This window comes from Clinocottus analis, unplaced genomic scaffold (assembly GCF_023055335.1).
Source record: "Clinocottus analis isolate CAN_PGR_092001 unplaced genomic scaffold, fCliAna1.0.p SCAF_13, whole genome shotgun sequence".
Taxonomy (NCBI): Eukaryota; Metazoa; Chordata; class Actinopteri; order Perciformes; family Cottidae; genus Clinocottus; species Clinocottus analis.
Genome location: NW_027175854.1, coordinates 8,127,813 through 8,149,817, shown reverse-complemented (window position 1 = coordinate 8,149,817; position 22,005 = coordinate 8,127,813). Strand labels below are relative to the sequence as shown.

Here is a 22,005-nt window from a genome sequence, read left to right as displayed (position 1 = left end):
GGTCTGACGACAGCCCAGAGGATGACCAACCCTCTTTGACTATGACGTCAATCATTTATTTAGAGACGTTAAACATTGAATGGGGTCAAATTGACCCCAAAGGCAACAGGAGGGGTCAATTAATCAAAGGAGACGTGTCCTACTGCCTCTGTAGAAACACAAGCACCTGCTACCTGGAAGAGATCTGATCATTTAAACCCCTATGAAGGCCAAAATAGTCTACTCAGGCTAAATGTGACCTTTGATCTTTTGTGATGACAAGTCAAATAAATCATGGAAGAAGGAAACTAATATTGTATTTCAAGATGATGTCTCTCTGTCACTAGAGATAACCCATCGAAACATTCCTCATCTCCCACAAAAATGACATTACAATGGCAATAAACTGCACTCTACTACATTTCAGGGATGTTTTTTCCTCTCAGATTACGGCCCCCCTCCCAAAGAAGGCTTCTGCATACCTGTGTTATTGGAACTTTATTTTTATGAGACAGTCCTTGCTGGTTTGTCCAACATGTTAAAGAGCTGATAATCTGTTGCATTGGTTCCCAACCCAAGGCCAGCCTGACCGTCATGGTCACAAAGAAGTAAATAGAACCAATTCATCTGGTTTGTGCTCTTGTAAGATTTAGTCAAAATGTTTGTATCTCATAAGAATAAACCAAAGTTATAGGCAAGGGTCAAACCAGGAAAGCAGTTTAAACAGGCAAGCTTATCAGAAAGTGTTGGCCAAAGCATTTAGAAGTCATAGTATCAGGCAGAAGGTCAGGCAGCTAAGTGACAGGGATCCAGGAAATAGATTACAATGCTGGAAAGCAAACGTGTGAAGAGGGTGTGGAAAAGGCCCGATTACGTGTCTGCAGGGCTTTTGCGGAAAGTGTGAACAGGTGTGAAGATGGGTGATCAGGTGATCGGCAAAGGAGGGAAAGTCCCAGGGCATCTGGTGGATGTTTAGGAAATGGCAATGCCTGGAAAATATAGCCGTTACAAAGACCATCAGCAAGAAGATTGGCTATGTCCACATAATTTCAGTCTAAAGGTTGAACAATCGGCAGTTCCTCATCATTATCTTTCTCCCACAGTACGTGTCCACTGTGCACTGTCTATCGCTCTCTTCCGCTTGCCTTTGTCTTTCTCTCACTTCTGCTCATTTCAATTCATTCACATTATTTGCATGTTGTACATTGAACAGGTGCTGCAAGGGCGTGGACTGGAACAAGAGAGCGTGAGAGAGACGTTAGACCCGTCCTGAATGTTCACAGCCGTAACGGCGGGTTCAATCAACAGAGACAGTCTCTGTGGTCGCTCTGTAGGCATATTAATTAGCTTTCAGACGCTTTTAATATAGCAAACACGTCAGTGTTTCACTTTGCCCTCCAGGGGGTGCTGCTGCAGCTTTGACACGCCTGCCAAACCCTCCGATCCCAAATAAATCACTTATATATATATATATATATATATATATATATATATATATATATATATATATATATATATATATATATATATATATATAGTACATATTTTCTCTCATATTCAGAAACAATGCCGTACGGTAATACTCTGTACTCATCTGAGCTGCTGTGTACTCTCTTCCAGAATTCGATTTTCTTGACTTTATTTAATTTGTTGTTTTTGTCCCTCTTTTTTTTTTTGCACTTATAATAGTAATTCTCTACTTCTCATGCTTTCTTACCGTCTCTGCTCTTTTCCCACACTCCCTAGCTTTCTCCTGCAAAATGGGACAGAGGTTACATTGTTGGAGGTTTGTTTTGGGAACACCAGAGGGGCACAGGCTGCCTGCGAGTCGGCCGCCAAGATGGCGACTTGAGGCCATCAGATAACAGCTCTGTCCACACACGACCTTTGTCACACTCAAGACAGCTGCGAGGGTGCAGAGCTGCTGGGAAGACGTCCTGTTGCTCCCTCCATAGATGCTCCCACTACTGACCCGGTGAGGGTTTGATGTTCAGTTCTCAAGTGATTAAAGAATGTTAGCATTCGTCACTACGTAAGGACGTGGCTCTGAATCTTTTAGAGCAATCTGAATACGCATGCATAGTGTTTTTTTCCCCTTCTGATTCCAACCTAGTTTATTTAAACCCAGTTCATATGTGCTGGAGTACAAACAAATATCTATTTTTCGAAAACCTTTGTTTATTTTGCCTCAATATAATACAGCTATTCCATATTTAGGTGATAGTAGCATCACCTCCATTGAAGTCAAGTTGGCACACGTTTAGGCAACTTTAGCTTAGTCAGCATGTTGCTGCTAGTAAGTAAAGTGAATACATTATACATTTACATACGTCTCACAAAGGTATTTTTGTCGAAACAATTTTACTAACGATTGATCTTCATCCTCAACCAGGGATAAGGAGCATTTTCAAGTATCTTCACAAGGCGTTTCATCCCCATCGTCAACCACAAACAGTCACAACGCCATGACTTAGGAGCAGAGAAGTTTATTTTTTTATTTTATTTTTTTACCCTTTTTAAAACAGATGCGTGTTTTGTTGAGGATGACACACTGACAATAGGGTTCAACACAACCTGACATGTAGTTTTCGGTTGTAACTGCTGAGTTGGTGTTAAGGAGCAACCCGAATGTGTACTTATCTAAATTTATCGGCACATTCGCTGATTGTAAAGCATCTTTTTTGTGCTTTTCAGAGCAGTTTATTCTGTCAGCTTCATGAAGTCCTTCTCATTGCAGCTTGCAGGATGGCTTCAAAGCGACAGTGTTGATGCAGCTGTGATCCTCAGACGCTGTCGGAGTCCGAATCTGCCTTCGGTGCTGCTGGGAGGCTCTTTGACACCTCGAAGAAACACACAGGGACAGGTCGTAAATGATTGAAATGCATCATTGCTTAACCGTGGAAAACTAAAAGGCCGAAAAACTCATGGCCATCAGGGTTCATCACAATACTGCAGCCAGGATCCTGCAAGAGAAGACTAAATCTAGCACACGTATAAACCGCCACACGGAAATCGGTTTTTCATTTGACTTTAAGATGCTTCTCATCCTTTTTTTCATGTCCCCGCTCCAGACCACCAGTGATCCCTCCCAGGTCATATTCCTACAGATCACTGTGTTCTACCCAACCTGCGACAGTCACTTTTACCTCAGTCCAACACTAAAGCCCACAGTGATGCAGTTTCTTCATGTGCCTCCGGACTTTATGTTGCATCTTTGTATCATCTTTTCACGTATGTCTTCTGTCTTACGTGGACACATTGTTTTGATACGAGGCCCTTTGATCTGGTTTTCCCTCTGGGCGGTCAGCCTCGTAGATTTCTTTAGAAACAGGTACAGTTATAAAGAGCATAATATCTAAGCTTCAAAACCCCAACGTACCTGTTTCTCCAGGTGGCCGATGTGTCGCAGGCGCCTGCCAATCGTTCTGTCTCGAGCTGAAACCTCTGAGGTCAGCCTGTCGAGCCTCCGGGCCTGTTTATCCATGATGAACTGCGTACGACACAGCAGGGATGTCAAACGACGAGAAGAGACGGATCTGTCACTGCACATACACCGAGACATGCGAAAAACGGTTCGGTCTATGAACGCCCTTGTGTTGGCTCCGCCAAGACAATTACCTTCATTGAGGCGACGTGGAGCTGAGTCTGACCCCCCGACCTCGGCTCGGTCAGGCTCTTCACCTTCTGGAAGATGCGGTTGGTGCGGCGCTGCATGGTTCCCTGCTCTCTCTCCAGGTCCTCCAGCCCCTTCTGCAGGTCTCTGGCCGCCCTCCACAGCCGATCCCCCCTGGCACTCATTATCTGCAGGTCCTTCCTCACCTCAAAAGCGAAATATGTATATTTTTTCACAGTATCTGCATTTTCCTACATACAGTATTTCTTCTTGACTCGTGTTCTAATGTTTGAAGAACTCTCATTGACTTCATACTGGTTCCCAAGATAGTCCCGCTCTCGAGAGCATCTTTAAGCCAGCTGCAGCAGAAGAACGCTCACTGACAATTTCAAGTTTATGTTCTTGCCCGGAATCATTAAAAGATGTGGAAATCAGAAGCACTATGTAGGAAACATTGAGGAGCCTCTGTCACATCGGAACGCAAAGATTCTGGCAGAACCAAATACTTCCGATAGAATCCCGGGTACAAGAAAATATTAATAAAAAGATAGTTGTCATGTTTAGAATTTCTGCTTTTAATAATAAAAGAAATGGTTTCATCGATCAATCAAGGGGAAGGTTTCGGCCCTGTGAGATTGGATTCCTCCTCACCTGTCTGTGAGTCCGTCCAGCCTGTAAACTCTGCTTGCGGAGGCTCTCGAGGCTCTCTGCGGCCCCGTCCAGCTCCGCTGCCACCTGCTCTCCCTGCCGCTCCAGCTGCTCGGCGTTCTCCACCAACCCCTGCAGCAGGTGAGCCAGTCCCAGCGAGAGCATCCTCAGCTGGGACACGGGGACCTCACCTGCCTTACGTGATGCGGAGGGAACACCAGGTGGAGGGGCACGGTGGGCCTGACATAGTCCCACCAACAAAAAGAACAGCCGCAGCGCTCGGCTCGCCGTCATACCCCAGGAGTTCATCGGGTTGGAACTCAACATCCCCTTTTGCCGGACTAAAGGTCTGGATCCTGTATCTTGAGAGACCGGATCTGATCAACATACCAGATCTGTGGCTGCTTCGAGGCTCAGGAGAAGGATCCACATCTGCCGGGCCTCGAGAGTCCTGATGTGCATCGGGTGGTCCCCGAGGAGGTCTGGAGCTCTGGAGTTATAAAGGATAGAGGGAGGAGGAGAGGGACGAGAGGGAGGAGAGCCAGACGGACACAGGGGGGAGTTCCCAGGCCAATGCATGAACTCGAGAATAGGAAAATCTAACCAGCGCCCTGAATATTTTATTTGTATTCACACATGCACACGAAACATGATTGAATAATTCCTGTATGAAGGATGAGATAATGTTGCTAGTGAATGTCAATAAAGTTCATAATCGAAGGTGAAAGCTGCAGCAGAAGTAAACACTTTGCTCCTCGGGAAAATGAGCTGTCTTGGATTTACACATGAAAGTAAAGCATAAGGGACACCTGTTGGTGGGTTCAGGAGCTGCAACAAGCTTCTTTCTTCTTCTGGGAAGGGTGCGTCCTCTCAGATTCAGTCCTCCCCTAAAAGGCTAATGTTGCTTTAATGTTCCTGTCGGTGTTATCGCTAAATAAATATGTCTATTGGAGCATGTTTAATAAAATTTCCCTCAGGAGTTTGGTGGAGACAAAAGCAGAGCTAAAAGGAGAGTGGATGTTGAACATATATTTATCAGATGGACAGAGATTTAGTCAAAGTCCATGTGAGGCACATACAGAGGAGGTTGGAGAGGATGTCAAATGTGGGACTTTTGCAGGAGATTTGAGAGAGATTTGACTTCAAATGAATGTTGATGTTCCTCCGTGTCTGCTGGATGTCTATATGGGCTGTAAGTTGACGTGGCAACAATTTTGCCACGCCAACTTATGTCAGTGTTGTGCGATTGCTGTTTTAAGTTTGACTAAGATAGTCATTCTTGGTCTTGATGAAACTGGAGTAAAATGTCCATGACTATCAACAAAAACTCACTAAGAAGGATGAAGTTAGACATTTGAAAACTTAGCGAAACAGAGTATTGAACCAGTGCAGCTCTATAACAAGGCGCTGCTTCCTACAGTCCATCTTTCCAGCAGCTAGATGTTCCACTTCTTCTTCTTCAATAGATAGTCACCCAATGAGTCTATCTGCGGTTTGGTGCCGGACAAATAGTGTACAGTGAGCAGAGCTTGCTCACGGCCATACACAGTGAATCAACATCAATTGTCCTGCCAATAAAGTTTGTTGAATTAATTTTGATGGAGAGAATTTGTGGGACAAAACATGACTTCCTACACTAGACTCAGGCTGAATGAAGAGCTTTGTGCCAACAAGGGCCGGACCAACAAACTGTTCTTTGAATTGTTTTGGAGCCGGTGCTGGCCTATTGCACAAACGACACTATGTCAACTCATAAAGCCTGATTTATACAAGGAGAGAAAGGCGTCAGTCTCTGCCCACTCCTTCCTGCCATTCAGGATACACACAGAAAGCTACAGGGAGGCAGCGTCACTGCGTCACGGCACGGGAGAGGCTGTGGACCACGATGTACAGTAAGTCCATGCGGTTTTATCATCCAGACATTTCAGTGAGTAAATGAGTTTAAAAGGTTTTTAGGTCAAATAAATGCATAAGCAAATATTGAAAGATACTAAAAGCCACTGCATCTTCAAATAATGACCTTTTTTTTTAAAGCTAAGAAAGACAACTTTGTTCTCTTGTGTGCTTTCTTACATAGTTAGATGAGTAGGTTGATACCTCACGCCTGTTTTAATGTGCGTCAACTATGGTCATCAACACAGTCGTCAGAGTAAAATCTGTGTAAATACGTTTAGGTAACTAACTAATTTAGTAAAAAGTCCTGGTTTGGGTTAAAATGTGTTACTTTTGGTTTCACACAGGACATGATACGTCTCCTGCAAAAGTCCCACATTTGACATCCTCCCCAACCTCCTCTGTATGTGCCTCACATGGACTTTGACTAAATGTATTATTGAAACCATTCCTTGGTGTCATGTTTCCCTAGCTGTTTTATGCTAAGCTAGGCTAATTGCCTGCCTATTTCCAGTAGTGACATTCCAGAGACATTGAGCTCAAGTGGATAAATACATTGAGTCACGGGGCCTCACTTGAGACTTTCTAGAGGAAGTGTAGACATGTTTTTATCAATGCTGCTGCCGTTCGGTCAAAACTTCGGGACAGGACTATCTTGTGTGTTCGTGCATATCTGGAAATATATCCACTTGTGTGCGTGTGTCGAGCTGTGTGTTGAACACGAGCAGAGTGAGATGGAGGGAGGGAGCAGCAAAGCCGGCACGCAGGCATGTATGTGCTGATAGAAACAGTCTCATGATCTCACGGTGCCCGCAGGCGCTGCTGGTGTCCAGCCTTTAGGTCGGAGCGTTCAGTGTATGAGGAGAGGAGAGTCAGGCCCTGTTTCCCAACATTACCAGTTTTTATTTTCATTTTTGTCATGTACTAAACCTTTAATTCAAACCGAATGTTTCAGTTAATAGAACAATATCAGCCAAGCTGATGATGACCACCTGTCACTATCCTGCGAGCATCTTTTCTTCTCTGCGGATTGGATTGTTTGGCCATGCAGCGATTTTGTGTCAAAGTTTAATCAGATCAATGCACGGGTCAATTCCCAACCAGAAGGGAATGTCCAGCACCGATCCACATATGAATAGAGAAAGAAGTTAAGTCTGTTAAGTTGAGCCATAAATATGATACTGATTTCTCTATTTACAGGATACATATGTATAATAATTCATCCATACATTGTAAAAGGGCGTGGGCTTCCCATAAAAAGTTTTTAAACTATTTTACTAAATTGACTTTGTGATAAACCTTTTTTTTCTAATGCTCACTCATCCAGAAGGCCCTTATGATTTATCCAACTTCAAATAAAATTGCAAAAACTGCCTTTCCTATAGTAAAGACAACATGAAGACTGGCAGCGAGCGGCAGATGTTTTGCAGTGAGTTTCACCAACCCTGAAAAAGTTTCAACACGTATTAGGTTGTAATTTATGATGGTAATATGTGATCTGATCGCAGCCCTCATTTATTGCTCAATTGTGCAGGTTTCCTGAGAATACCACAAGACACATCCAGAGCTGTTGAGAACTTCCTGTGCTTTCACCAAGACCAGCACATGCAAAGCGGCGTGCCAAAAATATGGTTAGGTTTGTTTTACCTTCGGCAACTGAATGTGTGATTCAGGGCCGGAGAAGGTTGCACCCATAAACAAGTGAAAACAGGGTTAGGCTCCAGTCAAAGGAGGCAACGTTAATCTAAGTGATAATCTAGAAGCGGGTGGGTGTGGATTTGATGATCTGATCTGGTTTCCAATTTTGAACATCAAAATGAAAGACCTTTTACCACGCAGAATGACTTTTACTGTAAATCAGGACATTATGAAGACTGACATCTAAGATTTTGGTCAAAACCTTTCATGGGGTAAAAAAATCTCTAAAGTTACCTATTTCTTCTTAATTTTTGTATCAGTATTTACAATAATGCACAGAGCTCGACACTTGATTAAGTGTCTTCAATTAATTTAGAAATAAAAAAGGAAAACTTACAAAATCAGTAAGAACAAGTGATGAAGACCATACAAAATGTTCTGATTGAAATTCTAACCAGTGTATACCATTCTGTGTACCTGTACTATGTTAAAAATCGACATTCATAGAGGTTGATTTCTTGATTTTTTTTATTTGGAGGAATTGAAAGTGACGGTAGTTGCAGAAACGTTCTCATATCTCTCTAGAAAGGCAGTAACAATAACTTCATAACCTCATAAATGTATTATCTTTGGTGGCCTGTGCTTTGGCAAACTAGGTATTTCAGCCTGCTCTTCCACCATGTTGCACCTCATGCTTCTATAACACAACCTCTCCGTCACCGGGCCGCCACCTTTCAGAAAGGCCCCATCAAGTCAAGCATGACTTCACCTCTGACTCCCTGTGGGTTTGGAGGTCAGAGGTTGGGTGACTGAACAGCTGGCGGGGATCACGAGCCAACATCACGCCTGGTATGTCCTCCCTCTGTGGCTCAAACATGTAAAAAGAGAAACCCCAGCAAGCGGGCTGGAGCGTGTTGGTGTAGTGTGATTCCCATTAGGTAAGCTCCAGCGGTCACACGCATCCTGAAACCACTCGCCATACTGCAGGGCCGTGTTACAGCTGAGGCCTCGGCACGCCCGATTCACTTTTGTAGCGCGTGAGCTCGCTCAAACTCTGCACACGATGTCTCTGGCAGGGATTGAGGGAGGCATTCATTCTGAAAAGGATTTACGTGACGTGAAAAAAAGACTGGGGTGACTGACATGTTTAAGAGGCAGCTGTGGGACGCAGCTATATGAACTATAAATCTCCACTAATTAATTAAGATCATGTATGCACGGCTGGCGCCGTATTTCAATCATCTTTACAGCTATGCACTCAGAGCCAGACAACAATCTGATCGTTAGCTTGCTGAGCCGATGGTGAAACATCTGATGGTTGGCTTCGGGCTCCAACTGATAACATAAGTGCACTAATATGAGATCAGCCCTGCAGGGTCGTGTCGTCACATGCAACCTGCACTTCACCGGCCAGCACCATGCATGTAGGTCCTGTACGTTTCTCTCTATAAGTTTAGGAAAATAGGAGGTTTATGCATCCATCGCTGTAACATATTCCATAAGAAGGGGACTTTAGGTGCCCGGATGAATATGGTGCTTTGGTACACTTCAGGTGTCTTTAAGCCTGTGATAATGACTATTTCTATATTAGTGGTGACATATCTGGAGGGTAAAAACATTTGAAGGTATCACCTCTCAAACATTATGTAGGCTCTGTAACCTGGACTGGCGAGAACAGTAATTGACCATTCTTCCTCCTCTTCTTCTTCTCCTCCTACCCTCAGAGTACAGCCTGGAGTATAGGTGCTTTCCGAAAACAGGAGTACTTTGCTGCTCATCAGGTGGTGCGGGTGGTGCTCCCCTGCACCAATTTGTCCGTCGGTGCCAACATTAGGCCGTGATGGGAGCCAGGGCCCCTCAGACAAGTCGCACTTCTCGCTGCAGTAAGAGGCCCTCACACCTGCCATGAGACTTCCCCACCCGGCAGAGCGAAAGAGTGATTACCATTAGTTACGATCAGAGGAGCACGCTGTCATTTTCTTATTTTTTTGCAGAGCCACACTTTCTCGGGCCTCTTCCTGATATAGGCATCGTAGTTAATGAGGGAAATACCCAAAGTTAAACCGAGCATGGGAGTCTGAGAGGGGAGAGTGGGGGAGGGCGGACCGGAGAGAGCTGGAACGTGAGAGGGGAAAAGTAGCAGGAGGAAGAGAGAGAGATGACGAGAGGAGGGCAGAGCTGGGAGTCTTCCTGGAGGACGGAGTGATGTCTCTGCTGTGGCTGTGTGGGTCTCTGGCATGATGATTTGGGACAAAATAGATTTTTTTAAATCACATTGCCAGGGATTACGACACTGCTGCTGCGTCTGCTGCCGCTGCTCCCCGAGCTGGAGGAGGATGCCTGGACAAGTGTCACACTCTCTTCCGCCCCGCCGGTCGAGACGAGCTCTTCAAGCCGCCGGTCTGTGGATCACTCTGAGTGAACAACTCTTCCGGGGCAAGACCAGCGGATTAGCCTTGTTTGTGTCGCGTGGCGTGCGTCTGCTGTGTCTGACCAGGCGCAGAGCTTAGTCGACTGCTGAACAGGGAGTCTCAGCAATTTGTTCACAGTGGCTAAGTTCTTCACTTGTACAGAGATGATGAGGGTGTACGACAAATGTGTATTTCATCTGAAGATTTGTGGTCAAAGTAAGATTTGTTTTCCCTTAACTTTCTTTTAGCAAATCTGAAACAATGAATGATATGGCAGATGGCAATATGTAATTGTATTTATTGTTAATTAGAAAAGACCAAAACCAATAATGAATTGATCCTGCTAACAGGTATTGTGTGTTTATTCAAAGCCTGGGATCTCTTCTTTTGCCACAACTCCATTGTTGTTAAAAAACTACTAAATACATCAACAATCCCAATGCCTTGCTGGTATGTCAAATGTGTGTTAATCCACAGCTGTAAATAGTCCCAAACAAATGCACTGTTAACAGCAACAGTAACTAAAAACTACAATGCCCAGCTATTTTGTTTTAGCACACAATGAGTTTGAAATTAAACTTTGTATTTGTGTGGTGTTGTTTAAAGATTGAGTGCCACAGAGAAGGGCAATCAGAAAGTATGGAGAAATGAACTAACACATTGTTGGTTTTGTTCTTCATTGGGATTTCTTTGCAGTAAGAGTAATATAGACGAACACTAGCCCTCCAGTAAAGGTACCTGACTACAAAAGAGCACCCTCAACAGTTTATTTAACAGTCATGATCTCAAGTTGAACCCCCCTTTAAGGCACAATATAAACCTCAAGCTATAGGCACAGTAAATCCAATCATTTGGTTAATTTGATGCAAAGCAGACTGAATTTCAAGCAGGACATGAGTTAGCTGTGTTCTAAAGCCATCAGTCTCAAAGACTGAAGTTGAAGAGGGGAGGTTTTTTTTGAGGTCCCAATGTGCAGGAATTCTTTCTTAGTCTGTAACTTAACATATATATCTGCAGGACACATTTGGAGACAGATAAGTGAGCCTGAATGTTCATATTGTTCTGATGACATGATAGCTGATGACATTGAGTCTATTATGAAAGGCTTGTGTATTCTGTTAACAAACTAAAATGCATTTATTCAGTGTTAAAGTATTTAGTATATGTTTTCAATGATGTAAGCATAAAACAAAGTTGATTAAACTCACGTATATCTCTTGGAAAATGTTCTTTTTGGATGCACTTTGTATACGGCTCAAGAAGACTTCCTATTCTGTCTTTCATTAGCCTGCTGTGCTTGTCAAAGTAGGAGTCTTGCCAGGAAAGTAAAACCAGCATGGGACCATCATGTCCTGTCACCTGCACCATGGGCATTATATTGACTTGGGCTGAGGGGAAGGCTGCTGATGTGTGGGGTGGTTCTTTCCCTTGTCCTCCTTCGTCTCGCGTGATGATGTCGGTTCATCCGAGCTGTCCGTTCTTTCTTTCTTTTGGACACGGCTTTCCCCCTTTAGGAATCCACACGGCCATGTACCTTGGACAAAGAAGGATACAGTTTAGCAGTGCATTCTGTTGTACACTTGGACACAAAATACATCGAGGCGTGCATGACTTTTAAAAAACGTCTCTACTTTTCTGAAAGCACACAAATACAGTCACATCAGCACCAAGCAACCGAATGCCACAGGCTGTTTTGGTCTTCTGCATGAAGCAGCATTCTCTTCTCTTAAACACGTAAGAGCCAGTTTGTTATTGTTTTGTTTGGTTAAACCTTCCACCACTGTGGGAGGGCCTCTGTAAAATTGGCAAAAGCTTAATACAATCAGGAGGATCATCAGGGCCAGGAGAAAACTGTTTTTGACCATGTGATAATGTTTGATAACCTGTGAATATGTGATAATTTGGATTATGGATTAGATTTGGATTATGACAGAGAACGTGGCTGTCTTCAATTTATGTGGGAAAATATATAATTGTAAGGAATAAATTACCTTTACGTTGGAAACTCAAACAACAACTGTGACATATTTTTGACATGCAAAGGGATCACACTACAATACTTATACATATAACATGCCTGCTTCTACTGCTACTCTATCAACTTCATTCATGATGGTGACAATCTGCAGTCACACAACTCTTCTTACAGACTACAGGTGGTTATGATACTGGCCATGGTTTCTGAATTACAGGGAGCTGTATTCAGATACTTTGGACCTCAATGTTTATTGGGAACACTAGCATGGCTGTTTACCAGCACGTGAACATTAGCATAACCGTTAACCAGCACGTGAGCATTAGCATAACTGTTTACCAGCACGAGGATATTAGCATAACTGTTAACCAGCACGTGAACATTAGCATAAACCGTTAACCAGCACGTGAACATTAGCATAACTGTTTACAAGCACGTGAACATTAGCATAACTGTTAACCTGCACGTGAACATTAGCACAACTGTTTACCAGCACGAGGACATCAGCACAGGGCTCTCAGGTGTCACGCATTGAGCGTGACTGTCACGCATTTCGATCTTAAATCACGCCCTCCCGCCACACATCGTATTTCTCACGCTGAAAAAAAACTCCAGGCTATTTAATGTGCCGCAGCGCGCAGACGTGACCTGCCCCCCTCCCCATGAAATCGAAGCATTGATAAGATACTTTTACTTCTTCATAGAAGTCTTTTGCTCTTTATTGGACCAGTAAAATGATGAAGTTAAACTGTGTTGACCTTAACGGGTGTCTGGAGGAGTTCACTCACCTAGAACAGGTAAGATAGCTAAGGGTACCTATGCTAACGCTATGGTAGATAACGTTATCTATGCTAACGCTATGGTAGCTAACAGTACCTATGCTAACGTTACATATGCGAACGCTATGGTAGCTAATTAAGGACTTCTCTGACATTTGATCAACTTGTCTCATTGTTTTCTACATTCTGAAACTGAATATTTAAAAGTTTGAGAATGAGTTAGAAAAAAATACTCCCTTAAATAGAGATAAGTAGCCATAAACCGGCTTAAGGTGTAGCTTTACTGTTATAGTCTCCTAAATTGCCTTGACTTCAATAATACATTACCAAAACTTTTGTGACTTGTTAGCTGTTTTCTAATTTGGTGGATATTGTAACAGTTAGTATTTATTTAGTGTTTGATTCCATTTATTGTCTGCTATTTAGTTAAGTATAGTGTAAGTATAGATAGTGTTAGCTGTTATCCTAGATAAGTTACACTGACCTAAGTTAAACATTTTATGCTAAATCATATTCGCCCAGTATCCAGTGTTAGTAACTATAACCGTACTACCCTTATGTAATGTGGTATGAAGAAGAGTCTAAACTTGCCTTTATATTTATGACAGAACATTACAGAGGTTAATGGCAAAAACAACACATTGGACATCATGCTGCAGGACGCCAATAGACTCGTGAAATTCTATATTGCCAAGGAAAAAAGTCTGGTGGAGGGTGAGTGTTTTTATTTTAAACCTGGAGTTTTATTTAACATTTCTTTACTACAGGTTACATTTATTTTTTCCAAGAATGTAGATCCTTGTTGTGATTTATTTAGCGTATGTCTCCCTCTGCTGGTGATTTTGCCCATGTCCAGCTCTCAGTTCAGAAAATGAAATCCTAAATTTGTGAAAATGCCCAGATGGGCTGATACCTTACGCAAATGTCATTTCTACTACACTGTCATACAGTTAAATTTTAAGACCGATGAGATACGTGAAAACAATGAGAGGATGATGATGAATGTACTGCGTCAGGCTGTCTTACTCTTAATTGTGTGGAAAATACTGGATGGGTAAGTTACAGTTTCATACAATGTTGTAAATGTATCAAGCAAAACAAGCAATAAATACATTTTATTGGTTGTATAAACCTTATTTACGTCATTGAGTTATCTTACACTGGAATCTAATCTGTACATTGGCATGTCACCTAAAAACCATCAATCAATCCATGACAAGTTGCTAATTCTTTCAATCTCCCGGTTGCAGAGAGAGACAGTCTTCTCGTCACCGTGAACAGACTGCAGCAGACTCTGCAGGAGCAGTGCAACCTCAGAAGTAAATGCAAGAAAACACTGTACACACACGCACAAACACACAGTAGGTATGTATGTGTTTAATACCACTGGATACTTAAAATAGTCAAATTAGTCTGGAAGACATACACATACTACAGAGGGCCAATCAGCACTCAAGTAGCACAGGATCAATAACTTAAAGAAGAATATGGAGGTCTACAACACATAAATAATTCTAGATCTAATAGTGTTGCTGTCATTTTTGCTTTTCATGTTGCATAGAAAAAATGTGTGATATCTAAGTAGTAGTATAGTTAGAATGTGGATCTAAATTTGTCAACCCATAGCACCACAACTATAGTAATTAACATGAATTGAGATTACAGTTGAAATTCTTTGTAAGGCTTTTCATCATATATTTTGAAACTGTTGATGTTATAGTAGAGAATGAGAGACTGAAGAACGAAATGGTGGACGTGAAACAGCAGAATGAGAGAACGGCAAAGGTGAGAACTGAGGCAGACGGGCATAAATTAACATGAGGTCAGTTAAATACAGCAGTTAAGTTTCATTGAAAGGTTTCCAATTCTGTAGCTGCTCTGTGGACGAGGTAATGTTCTCTGTTTGTTGTGATATGAACGTTCACAGACATTTATTAATTTATGTTGGCTGTACACATCTGAATTTCTAATTCCAATTTTCGTTCTGTAAACATCGTCCTCATACTTTTGAGCTGCCAAAATCCAGACAAAATAAGACTTTTTATGCTTTGTTTTTTATTCATTTATTTATCATTGTAATTTGTCGCTAAAGATGTCTAAATCAAAGTAATTTGCTAGGTTAGTATAAATGTGTGTACATTACATGTGTTTGTGTTGTCTGGTTGAATATAAAACACTAGATGGAAGCACTATTATTTTATTCTGGACTGAATAGTGATTGAGTTACAGTTCAATTTGGCATCATATGGGTCAGTTCTGTAAATATGCAATAGTTCTTGCAATATTTTAAAGCATGTTGGTGCCTTTTGAAAAAGGTTGCAATTCCAAATGTTTGCTTGGAAGTCATTTCAACCCGACATTTGTGGTCGTCAGGATGGAGTGGCCGAGCTTCAGCGCCTCGTCGGTGAAATGAGGGCAGAAGGAGAGAGACACCAGAGGGCGCTAGAGACTGTCAGGCAGCAGTGCAGAAGAGAGGTGGAGGACACTCGCAGGGAGGGTTTCCATCAGCGTAAGACCAGAACAAAACACACCCGGACGGTGCTGATGTTTTAAGATGTTTCAGGGAATACTTGGATCATATATGTACAACATAACCTTGCCACAGCCCAAAAACCGTAACGTAAGACATAGATTGGATCAGTTATAATAATCATAGCAGCCCACAGCATAAGAGAAGAACATGCATGGGTGTAATGTAGGGATTAATCTGTGTTCGGGACCTGCTGTTGTTTTTGTTCTCTAACAGTGGAGGCTAGAGATGCTGAAGTAAAGGATCTGCTGGAGAACAGGGATCTGGATGTGGAGGAGTTGAAGAAGAGGCTGAAGGACCAGGAGCGGGAGAGGCAGAGCGAGCTCCTGAAGTTACAGATGGAGGTCAATTAAAAGTGTTACCGGAGGGATTTTTGTGATTCACCATGTAAAATGAAAAAGTCACAATTAACTTTTTCTGATTTCAAAGATGATATTTATCCGCTGATATTAAGGTCCTGCCGTTGAGTAATATCCACAAACAACGTGTTGATGAACATCATTATGTAAGCAGTTGATTGAGGTACACTGTCAGGTGTTCTGGGGGTTCAGAGTTCAAGTAATAAAGCGCCGTCTCGCTGCACAGGGGAACAGTTGAAATCTAGTTTCAGAGTATTTTCAGGGTAGCTCTGTGTTCTCCTTTTGCCTTGAGAGGCCAATTTCAGCTCCCCTTTAAGCTTTTTGTGACTTTTTTTTTTTTCACGTTATGGCAGTTTGGTGCAAAGTTAGCCAGAGTGCAGAGTACAGCTCAGTGGAGCCAGCAGCAGCAACAGCAGCAACACGGCTCCAACCTTCTTCCCCAGAGTGTCTACAAGAGGGTGAGCATCCCACTCAGCACCCTTTACACCTTTTTGTGATATAGAGGTTATATTATAGAGGCTAACTAACAAGGTGCATACTAACAAGGTGCATAACACATTTAAATGGTAATCAATCTGTACCTCATGACCTTGTTGTCCAGGAAAATGTTTACAACTTTAAACAAGTTAGTGCAAGTGCTCGGGCAGAATCTGTGTGGAAGTGATGTCACTGATGTTTAATCCTGCAAGATGCTTTGGGTTTGGCAGTTTGTATTCTTGGCATGTAAACCTCTACTGAGAGCAAAGCCAATTTGATTACATTTAACCTGTAGCTGTCATCTTGTTATTCCCCACCTTTTAAGCAACGTCAGGGTTTTTCCCTGCATGCCCCATCAGCTTTGTCTAAGAGACAAAAGAGTGGAGTGTGCACCAAAGACCTGCAAAAAAACACTGTTCAGTGTTTATTTTCTTCCACTTTCTCTTCTTATTAAACCAAAAGACGGAGCACATTCATTTACAGAAGTCGCTAGAATCTGCTAATGCATTTGTTGATTTATTTATCAGAATTTCATGTCGAACATTCTCTAAGTCCAGTTTCTTAAAAGTTAGTTTTTCTATGTTTTGTTTTATTGTATTTTGTAGTTTTTCTTATGTTATGAAGTGAAAAGCAATTTGAGGTTTGAAACTGTGATGTGCATTTAGACACTGAATTAATCTAAAAAATACTAACTTTGTAAATCATAAATGGTAATGAAAACAATCAATAGAGTCCTAAAACACCTTTAATAAGCTATCGCTAAATATAAATTCACATGAATCACTGGATATAAGATTTAGTATTGGCGAGTAGTTTAATAGGTCATCAGTAAGAAATTTGCTCCACATCTTGTTTGCGGTGCCTCGTTCTAGTTTAGTGTGTGTGTGAATTCATTGTTTGTGTCCTCAGAAGCTGCAGTTCTTCCAGGAGGAGAAGAATAAGGAGATTGTGGCTCTGCGTCAGAGAATCAAAGAGCTGGAAGACAACCAGCGTGCATGCAGCTTGAGTGACAGCCGCCTGAAGAAGAGAAAGATCTAGTTTGTTTTGAGGCTCTACATGTGTAAGAATCCCCTGACCTTCCAGAAGGGCCGAAGTGACTAAAAGTGTTTGGAAATTTCCAGTTTAGTATTTCAGTATCAAAGTAAATTGAGTTCCTTAGAGTTGTGTGATTTACAGACCACTTATATAACGATACTGCTTCTTGTGCACCGTCACATTGCCTCGCAGCCCCGCTGCCCGGCTTTCAGGTGACCAGCGTGCAGAGAGCACATGTAAAGGCAGGCCACGTTCTTGTCTAAGGCTTTAATCCAATTATCCAATCCTGCAATCAGACGCCTGCATGGGAGGGAGGCAGGGGGAGGCAAGGGGAGGCAAGGGGAGGCAGGGGGAGGCGGCGAAGCAGGAGGAGCGCACACGTCTGGGTGAATCAGGCCTATCTGTTCATCTCTTTTCTTTCAAAGAAAAATAAATAATTTAACTTATTTCCATTTATTTCCTTACAGTCAAACTTGTGTTCCACTATTCTTGTCATTTAGACTCATTTAACTCTGCTCCCTGACATTTCTGTTCAAGGATGAAGAAGTCTGGAAAGAAGGCAGTACTCCTGAGCGGTACTCCTGAGTAATACTCCTGTGCAGTACTCCCGACCGGTACTCCTATGCAGTACTCCTGAGCAGTACTCCTGCTGAACTGATTTGAGCTTAAGTCCAAGTTCCATTTTTGCATTTATCTGCACAATTTAAGATTTCCTATAAAGATAATAGATATTGAAAGGTGTGTATACAAATTAAAAAAGATCTGAGCTTGACACATATTTGTTTTCCATCACTATGTTTTTAACAAATAGCATAAAGCAACTATTTTAATAAAGAACCCTTAAATTTGATTTGATTGGCAGAATCTATTGATCCATAAGATTAATTTATTAAGCAAATATGCCAAATCGTCCCTAGTTTCAGATTCCTAAATGTGAGGCTGTGCAGCTTTTCTTGGTCCCACACGAGAGCAATATGAAGAACTCAACGGAAGATCATCTATAAGAATAATGACTGCTCCTCATGGACAAACACACCTGTATGCAGACGCTGCGCCTGGTGACACGTTGACCTTGAGCTTCATAATCTCTTCATCTGCGCTGCTCAGCCAGTCTGAAGGGGTCAGAGAGCTAATCGCCATGGGAACATTGAGTAACACCGTTGCATAACATTTTGTCTTCACAAGAGCCAAGAGATCAACCTCAGCTGCGTGGTACTGACGCATCTCTCGTGTGCTTTGCTACACACGCGAACCAAAGCATTCTGCTCACTCGTAGGTACACACACCGTGAATACAATGTGTACATTTATTGTCTGCTTGATCCTTTTGGCCTCACCTTTTTCTTTTCGCTGCCCTCCACCGGCATTAGAAATCGGATCCGGATTGGCACCGACCCAAAATTAAGCAGGATTAGAGGTCATTGCAACGTAATCTATCATCAAACAGGAGGAGAGAGTGAGGTAGGCAGAGGTGAGCTGTGAGGGGTGTGGCCATCAAAGCTCTTGTTTTCTGTCCACTTGACTGATGGCTCAACCAGACACGCCCCCCCCCCCCTCCACCCTCCTGGGTTTTTGGCCATCAGAGTACTGTATTGTATTAGGGAGGACTGAGAAGGAGACGTCGACGGCACCGCTCTGCTCCGTGTGCTAGGACCCTCTGCGATGATTTTGTCACAAATAGTCAGACTTCCTCATGCAAGTGGAGTAAATTCATTTTTATGGGTCCTACGGAGCCAACACGTTGTGGACATTGCTGGATGCAATGGATTCTACCGCTGTGATTTGATGCAGTGCAGACATTTGGAGACTTGGTAAGAGAACAAGCATATATCGGCAATATGCATTTTCTCAAATGTTTTCTTCCTCATTAAGACATGTTCTTGAGTTTAATCCATTTTGCATTTGCTTTTAGACAAAACTTGACTGCTTTTCACACTAGTTACTGAGTATTTACTGTGTAGCTGTGTTTACCAGATGAAGCTTAAATGCCGAAGCACGGCTGTGTGCTATTTTCAGTGATGTAAACACGATGGATTTAACATCCTATCAGCAATGTCAGGAAAGAAAAGTACCTCCTGTATGTCCAGACCACGAGCTGGTCAAGACTCCATGACGGTATCATGCTTTTAATGGCGACCTCGTCTTCAACCTGCTGCAGAAATGCCCGGAGGCCAGTACCAGGTGGCGGTGACCAAGCAGCAGCACATCTTCTACAGCCTGACGGACAGCTTTGAGGGCGACACTGGAGATGAGAACCCCGACGGCTCGCCGCGCCTCACCCCCCTGCAGAAGCTCACCAGCGACATGTGCAAGGACGAGAAGACCATCAAGGAGCTGATCGTAGGCCGCAGGGTGGGCTTCTACAAGGTCCGCGGGGAGATTGGCTGCGGGACCTTCTCCAGGGTCAAACTGGCTTTCCATGCTCTGACTAAAGGTAGGCGTGCATGCCGTTTGACTACACTGTTTAGCCCGTTTTTTAAAAAACTTCATTTACAAAGTGAGACATACACAACACAATGTGACTATTTAGAAAAAAACAATGAGCAGCACAGGAAAGAAGTATAATAGAGAGCAACAATCAGTTTCCAGTCATATAAAATGTTGTAAAGTTGTTATATCTGGCATTGATTAGTTTGATGTTGTTGGGGACAGCCAGCCTGTCGCCTGATGTCTCAGATGTTCCTGTGTGTGTCCTCCTCGCAGACAAAGTGGCCCTGAAAATCCTGGATAAGACCAGGCTGGACAGCCAGGCCCAGCGTCTGCTCTCCAAGGAGATCAGCAACATGGAGTGCCTGCAGCACCCGAACGTGGTCTGTCTGTACGAGGTGGTGGAGACGCCGAGCCGCCTCTACCTGGTGATGGAGTACGCGGGAGGAGGAGACCTCTACAACAGGCTCTCCACCGAGGGAAAGCTGTCGGAGAACAACTGCAAGATCATATTTGCCCAGATCCTGTCTGCCATCAAATACATGGTCAGGGACATGAAAACTTTTTACAGCTCCTAATTGTGTGTTGTTTTTCCAATCATGCTGTTATTTGTTCATTGTGTTAAGTCTACAGTACTATAAATATAGCAAGCAACACAATTTATCAGGTATTAAGCAAGTACTCGGTTTAAAATGTCTCCCCAGACTGCTTTGACTGACTACTTACCTTCGGTGCATGCGAGCAGTTTCACAAAGCAAACGTTCCAATTATAAACTTTTGCATTTACATTTGTATTTAGTTGTTGTTTTTTGCTTTAAAAAGTATGTGAGTGATTTGCAAAAGGTTCTCATAATCAACAGAAACAATGGTCAAGATTGTCAGTCTACGATCCAGCATATAATAGAAAAAAGTTGCATCATGTTAGATTTGTTTGCTGTGTCGTGTTATCTGACCAGCTTGTGTTTTGCGTTTGGCGGTGCAGCACAACATAAACGTCATTCACCGGGACCTGAAGGCGGAGAACGTTCTGTTCACCAGCAACGGCTGCGTCAAGGTGGCGGACTTTGGCTTCAGCACGCAGGTTTCGGACCGCAACAAGGCCCTCGACACCTTCTGCGGCTCGCCGCCCTACGCCGCCCCGGAGCTCTTCCGGGACGAATGCTACCTGGGAGCCTCGGTGGACGTGTGGGCCATGGGGGTCCTCCTTTTCTTCATGGTGACCGGCACCATGCCATTCCGCGCCGAGACCATGGGGAAGCTGCGGCGCTGCGTCATCGCATGCACGTACACCATCCCCCCCTGGGTGCCCGGCCCCTGCCAGAGGCTCATTAAGGGCATCTTGAAGGAGGCCCCCGGTGATCGCTACGCCGTCGACCAGATGCTGGGCTGCGATTGGCTCCTACCTGTGCAGTTTCCCTGGACGATGGTGCCCCTCGAACCAGCGAGCCCTCTGCAGAGCCTGCTGGACTCTGAGCGCAGGGACCTGGAGGAGGAGGTGGAGGAAGAGGTCAGGGGTCTGCTGGAGGAGCTCGGCTTCACCGCAGAGCACCTGCAAAAGAATCAGACCAAAAACAGCCGCAGCTACGTCACCGGGGTTTACCGAATCTTGCTCCACCGAGCCCAGAAGAAGAGGGGCTGCGACAGTCCCCCAGTGATCCGAGGGATGGTGAGGGACCCCAAGAGGGAGGGGCTCCGGGCCTACAAGAACCTCAGACACACCTCCAAATTGTGTGTGCTTTCATAGAAGACACTTCAGCACTTTTTTAATAGACTTTTTTTTTATACAAACATGGAATGTGTACCTGTAGTTTTATTTTATTTTATATTTTGTATTGTTTGCGGGGACTTGTACTTCTAGTACACGTACTTGTACTTCTACTAATGAATACTTTAAAAATATGTTTTCATTTCCTCCAGTGCAACTTTTTTATATATGTCAAAGTGCCTGACGAAGCAAAACAAATTAAAGTAAGAATACAAATATTCAACTAGTGTTTCTTTTCACCCTCCTTTGGACCCTTTGGATTTGTTTAAAAAAACCACAAGTACAATTTCAGTCAATTTTATGCAAATAAATATTATGTGCACCTGCTTTTTACCCACACCTCCTGTTGAGACAGGGTTGGTAAACATGAACATTGTAGTTGAAGTGAAAGGGAAAAGCTTCCACCCACTTTCCCAAACCGTGTCCCTTGAAAAGACTCCTATAGTTTATAAAAGTATATACATATATAGTGTTGGA

General features: G+C 43.2%; 3 protein-coding genes across 6 annotated transcripts; 2 read left to right on the top strand and 1 right to left on the bottom strand.

Moving 5' to 3' along the window:
• Positions 1-2,476: 2,476 nt before the first annotated feature.
• Positions 2,477-4,708, bottom strand: LOC137784155 (uncharacterized). The gene is made up of 4 exons (XM_068574620.1): positions 4,244-4,708; positions 3,598-3,798; positions 3,359-3,469; positions 2,477-2,819 (listed from the first exon to the last, which is right to left on the bottom strand). The coding sequence occupies exons 1-4, from the start codon at positions 4,565-4,567 to the stop codon at positions 2,763-2,765; spliced, it is 693 nt and encodes a 230-aa protein (XP_068430721.1). The 5' UTR covers positions 4,568-4,708; the 3' UTR covers positions 2,477-2,762.
• A 7,905-nt stretch (positions 4,709-12,613) lies between these two features.
• Positions 12,614-18,115, top strand: LOC137784218 (coiled-coil domain-containing protein 152). The gene is made up of 9 exons (XM_068574724.1): positions 12,614-12,954; positions 13,545-13,650; positions 14,187-14,255; positions 14,657-14,721; positions 15,310-15,445; positions 15,683-15,810; positions 16,179-16,283; positions 17,212-17,362; positions 17,875-18,115. The coding sequence occupies exons 1-8, from the start codon at positions 12,892-12,894 to the stop codon at positions 17,338-17,340; spliced, it is 801 nt and encodes a 266-aa protein (XP_068430825.1). The 5' UTR covers positions 12,614-12,891; the 3' UTR covers positions 17,341-17,362; positions 17,875-18,115.
• A 128-nt stretch (positions 18,116-18,243) lies between these two features.
• nim1kb (NIM1 serine/threonine protein kinase) lies at positions 18,244-21,707 on the top strand. 4 transcript variants are annotated; one of them, XM_068574723.1, is made up of 4 exons: positions 18,244-18,609; positions 18,707-19,770; positions 20,040-20,308; positions 20,746-21,707. In XM_068574723.1, exons 2-4 carry the CDS (start codon positions 19,497-19,499, stop codon positions 21,505-21,507), a joined length of 1,305 nt encoding a protein of 434 aa, XP_068430824.1. In that variant the 5' UTR covers positions 18,244-18,609; positions 18,707-19,496; the 3' UTR covers positions 21,508-21,707. The 4 variants fall into 4 exon arrangements, with proteins under 4 accessions (XP_068430824.1, XP_068430823.1, XP_068430822.1 ...); XM_068574722.1 differs by having other exon boundaries at positions 18,244-18,797; positions 18,920-19,770; XM_068574721.1 differs by having other exon boundaries at positions 18,244-19,147; positions 19,495-19,770.
• The last annotated feature ends 298 nt before the right edge of the window (positions 21,708-22,005 follow it).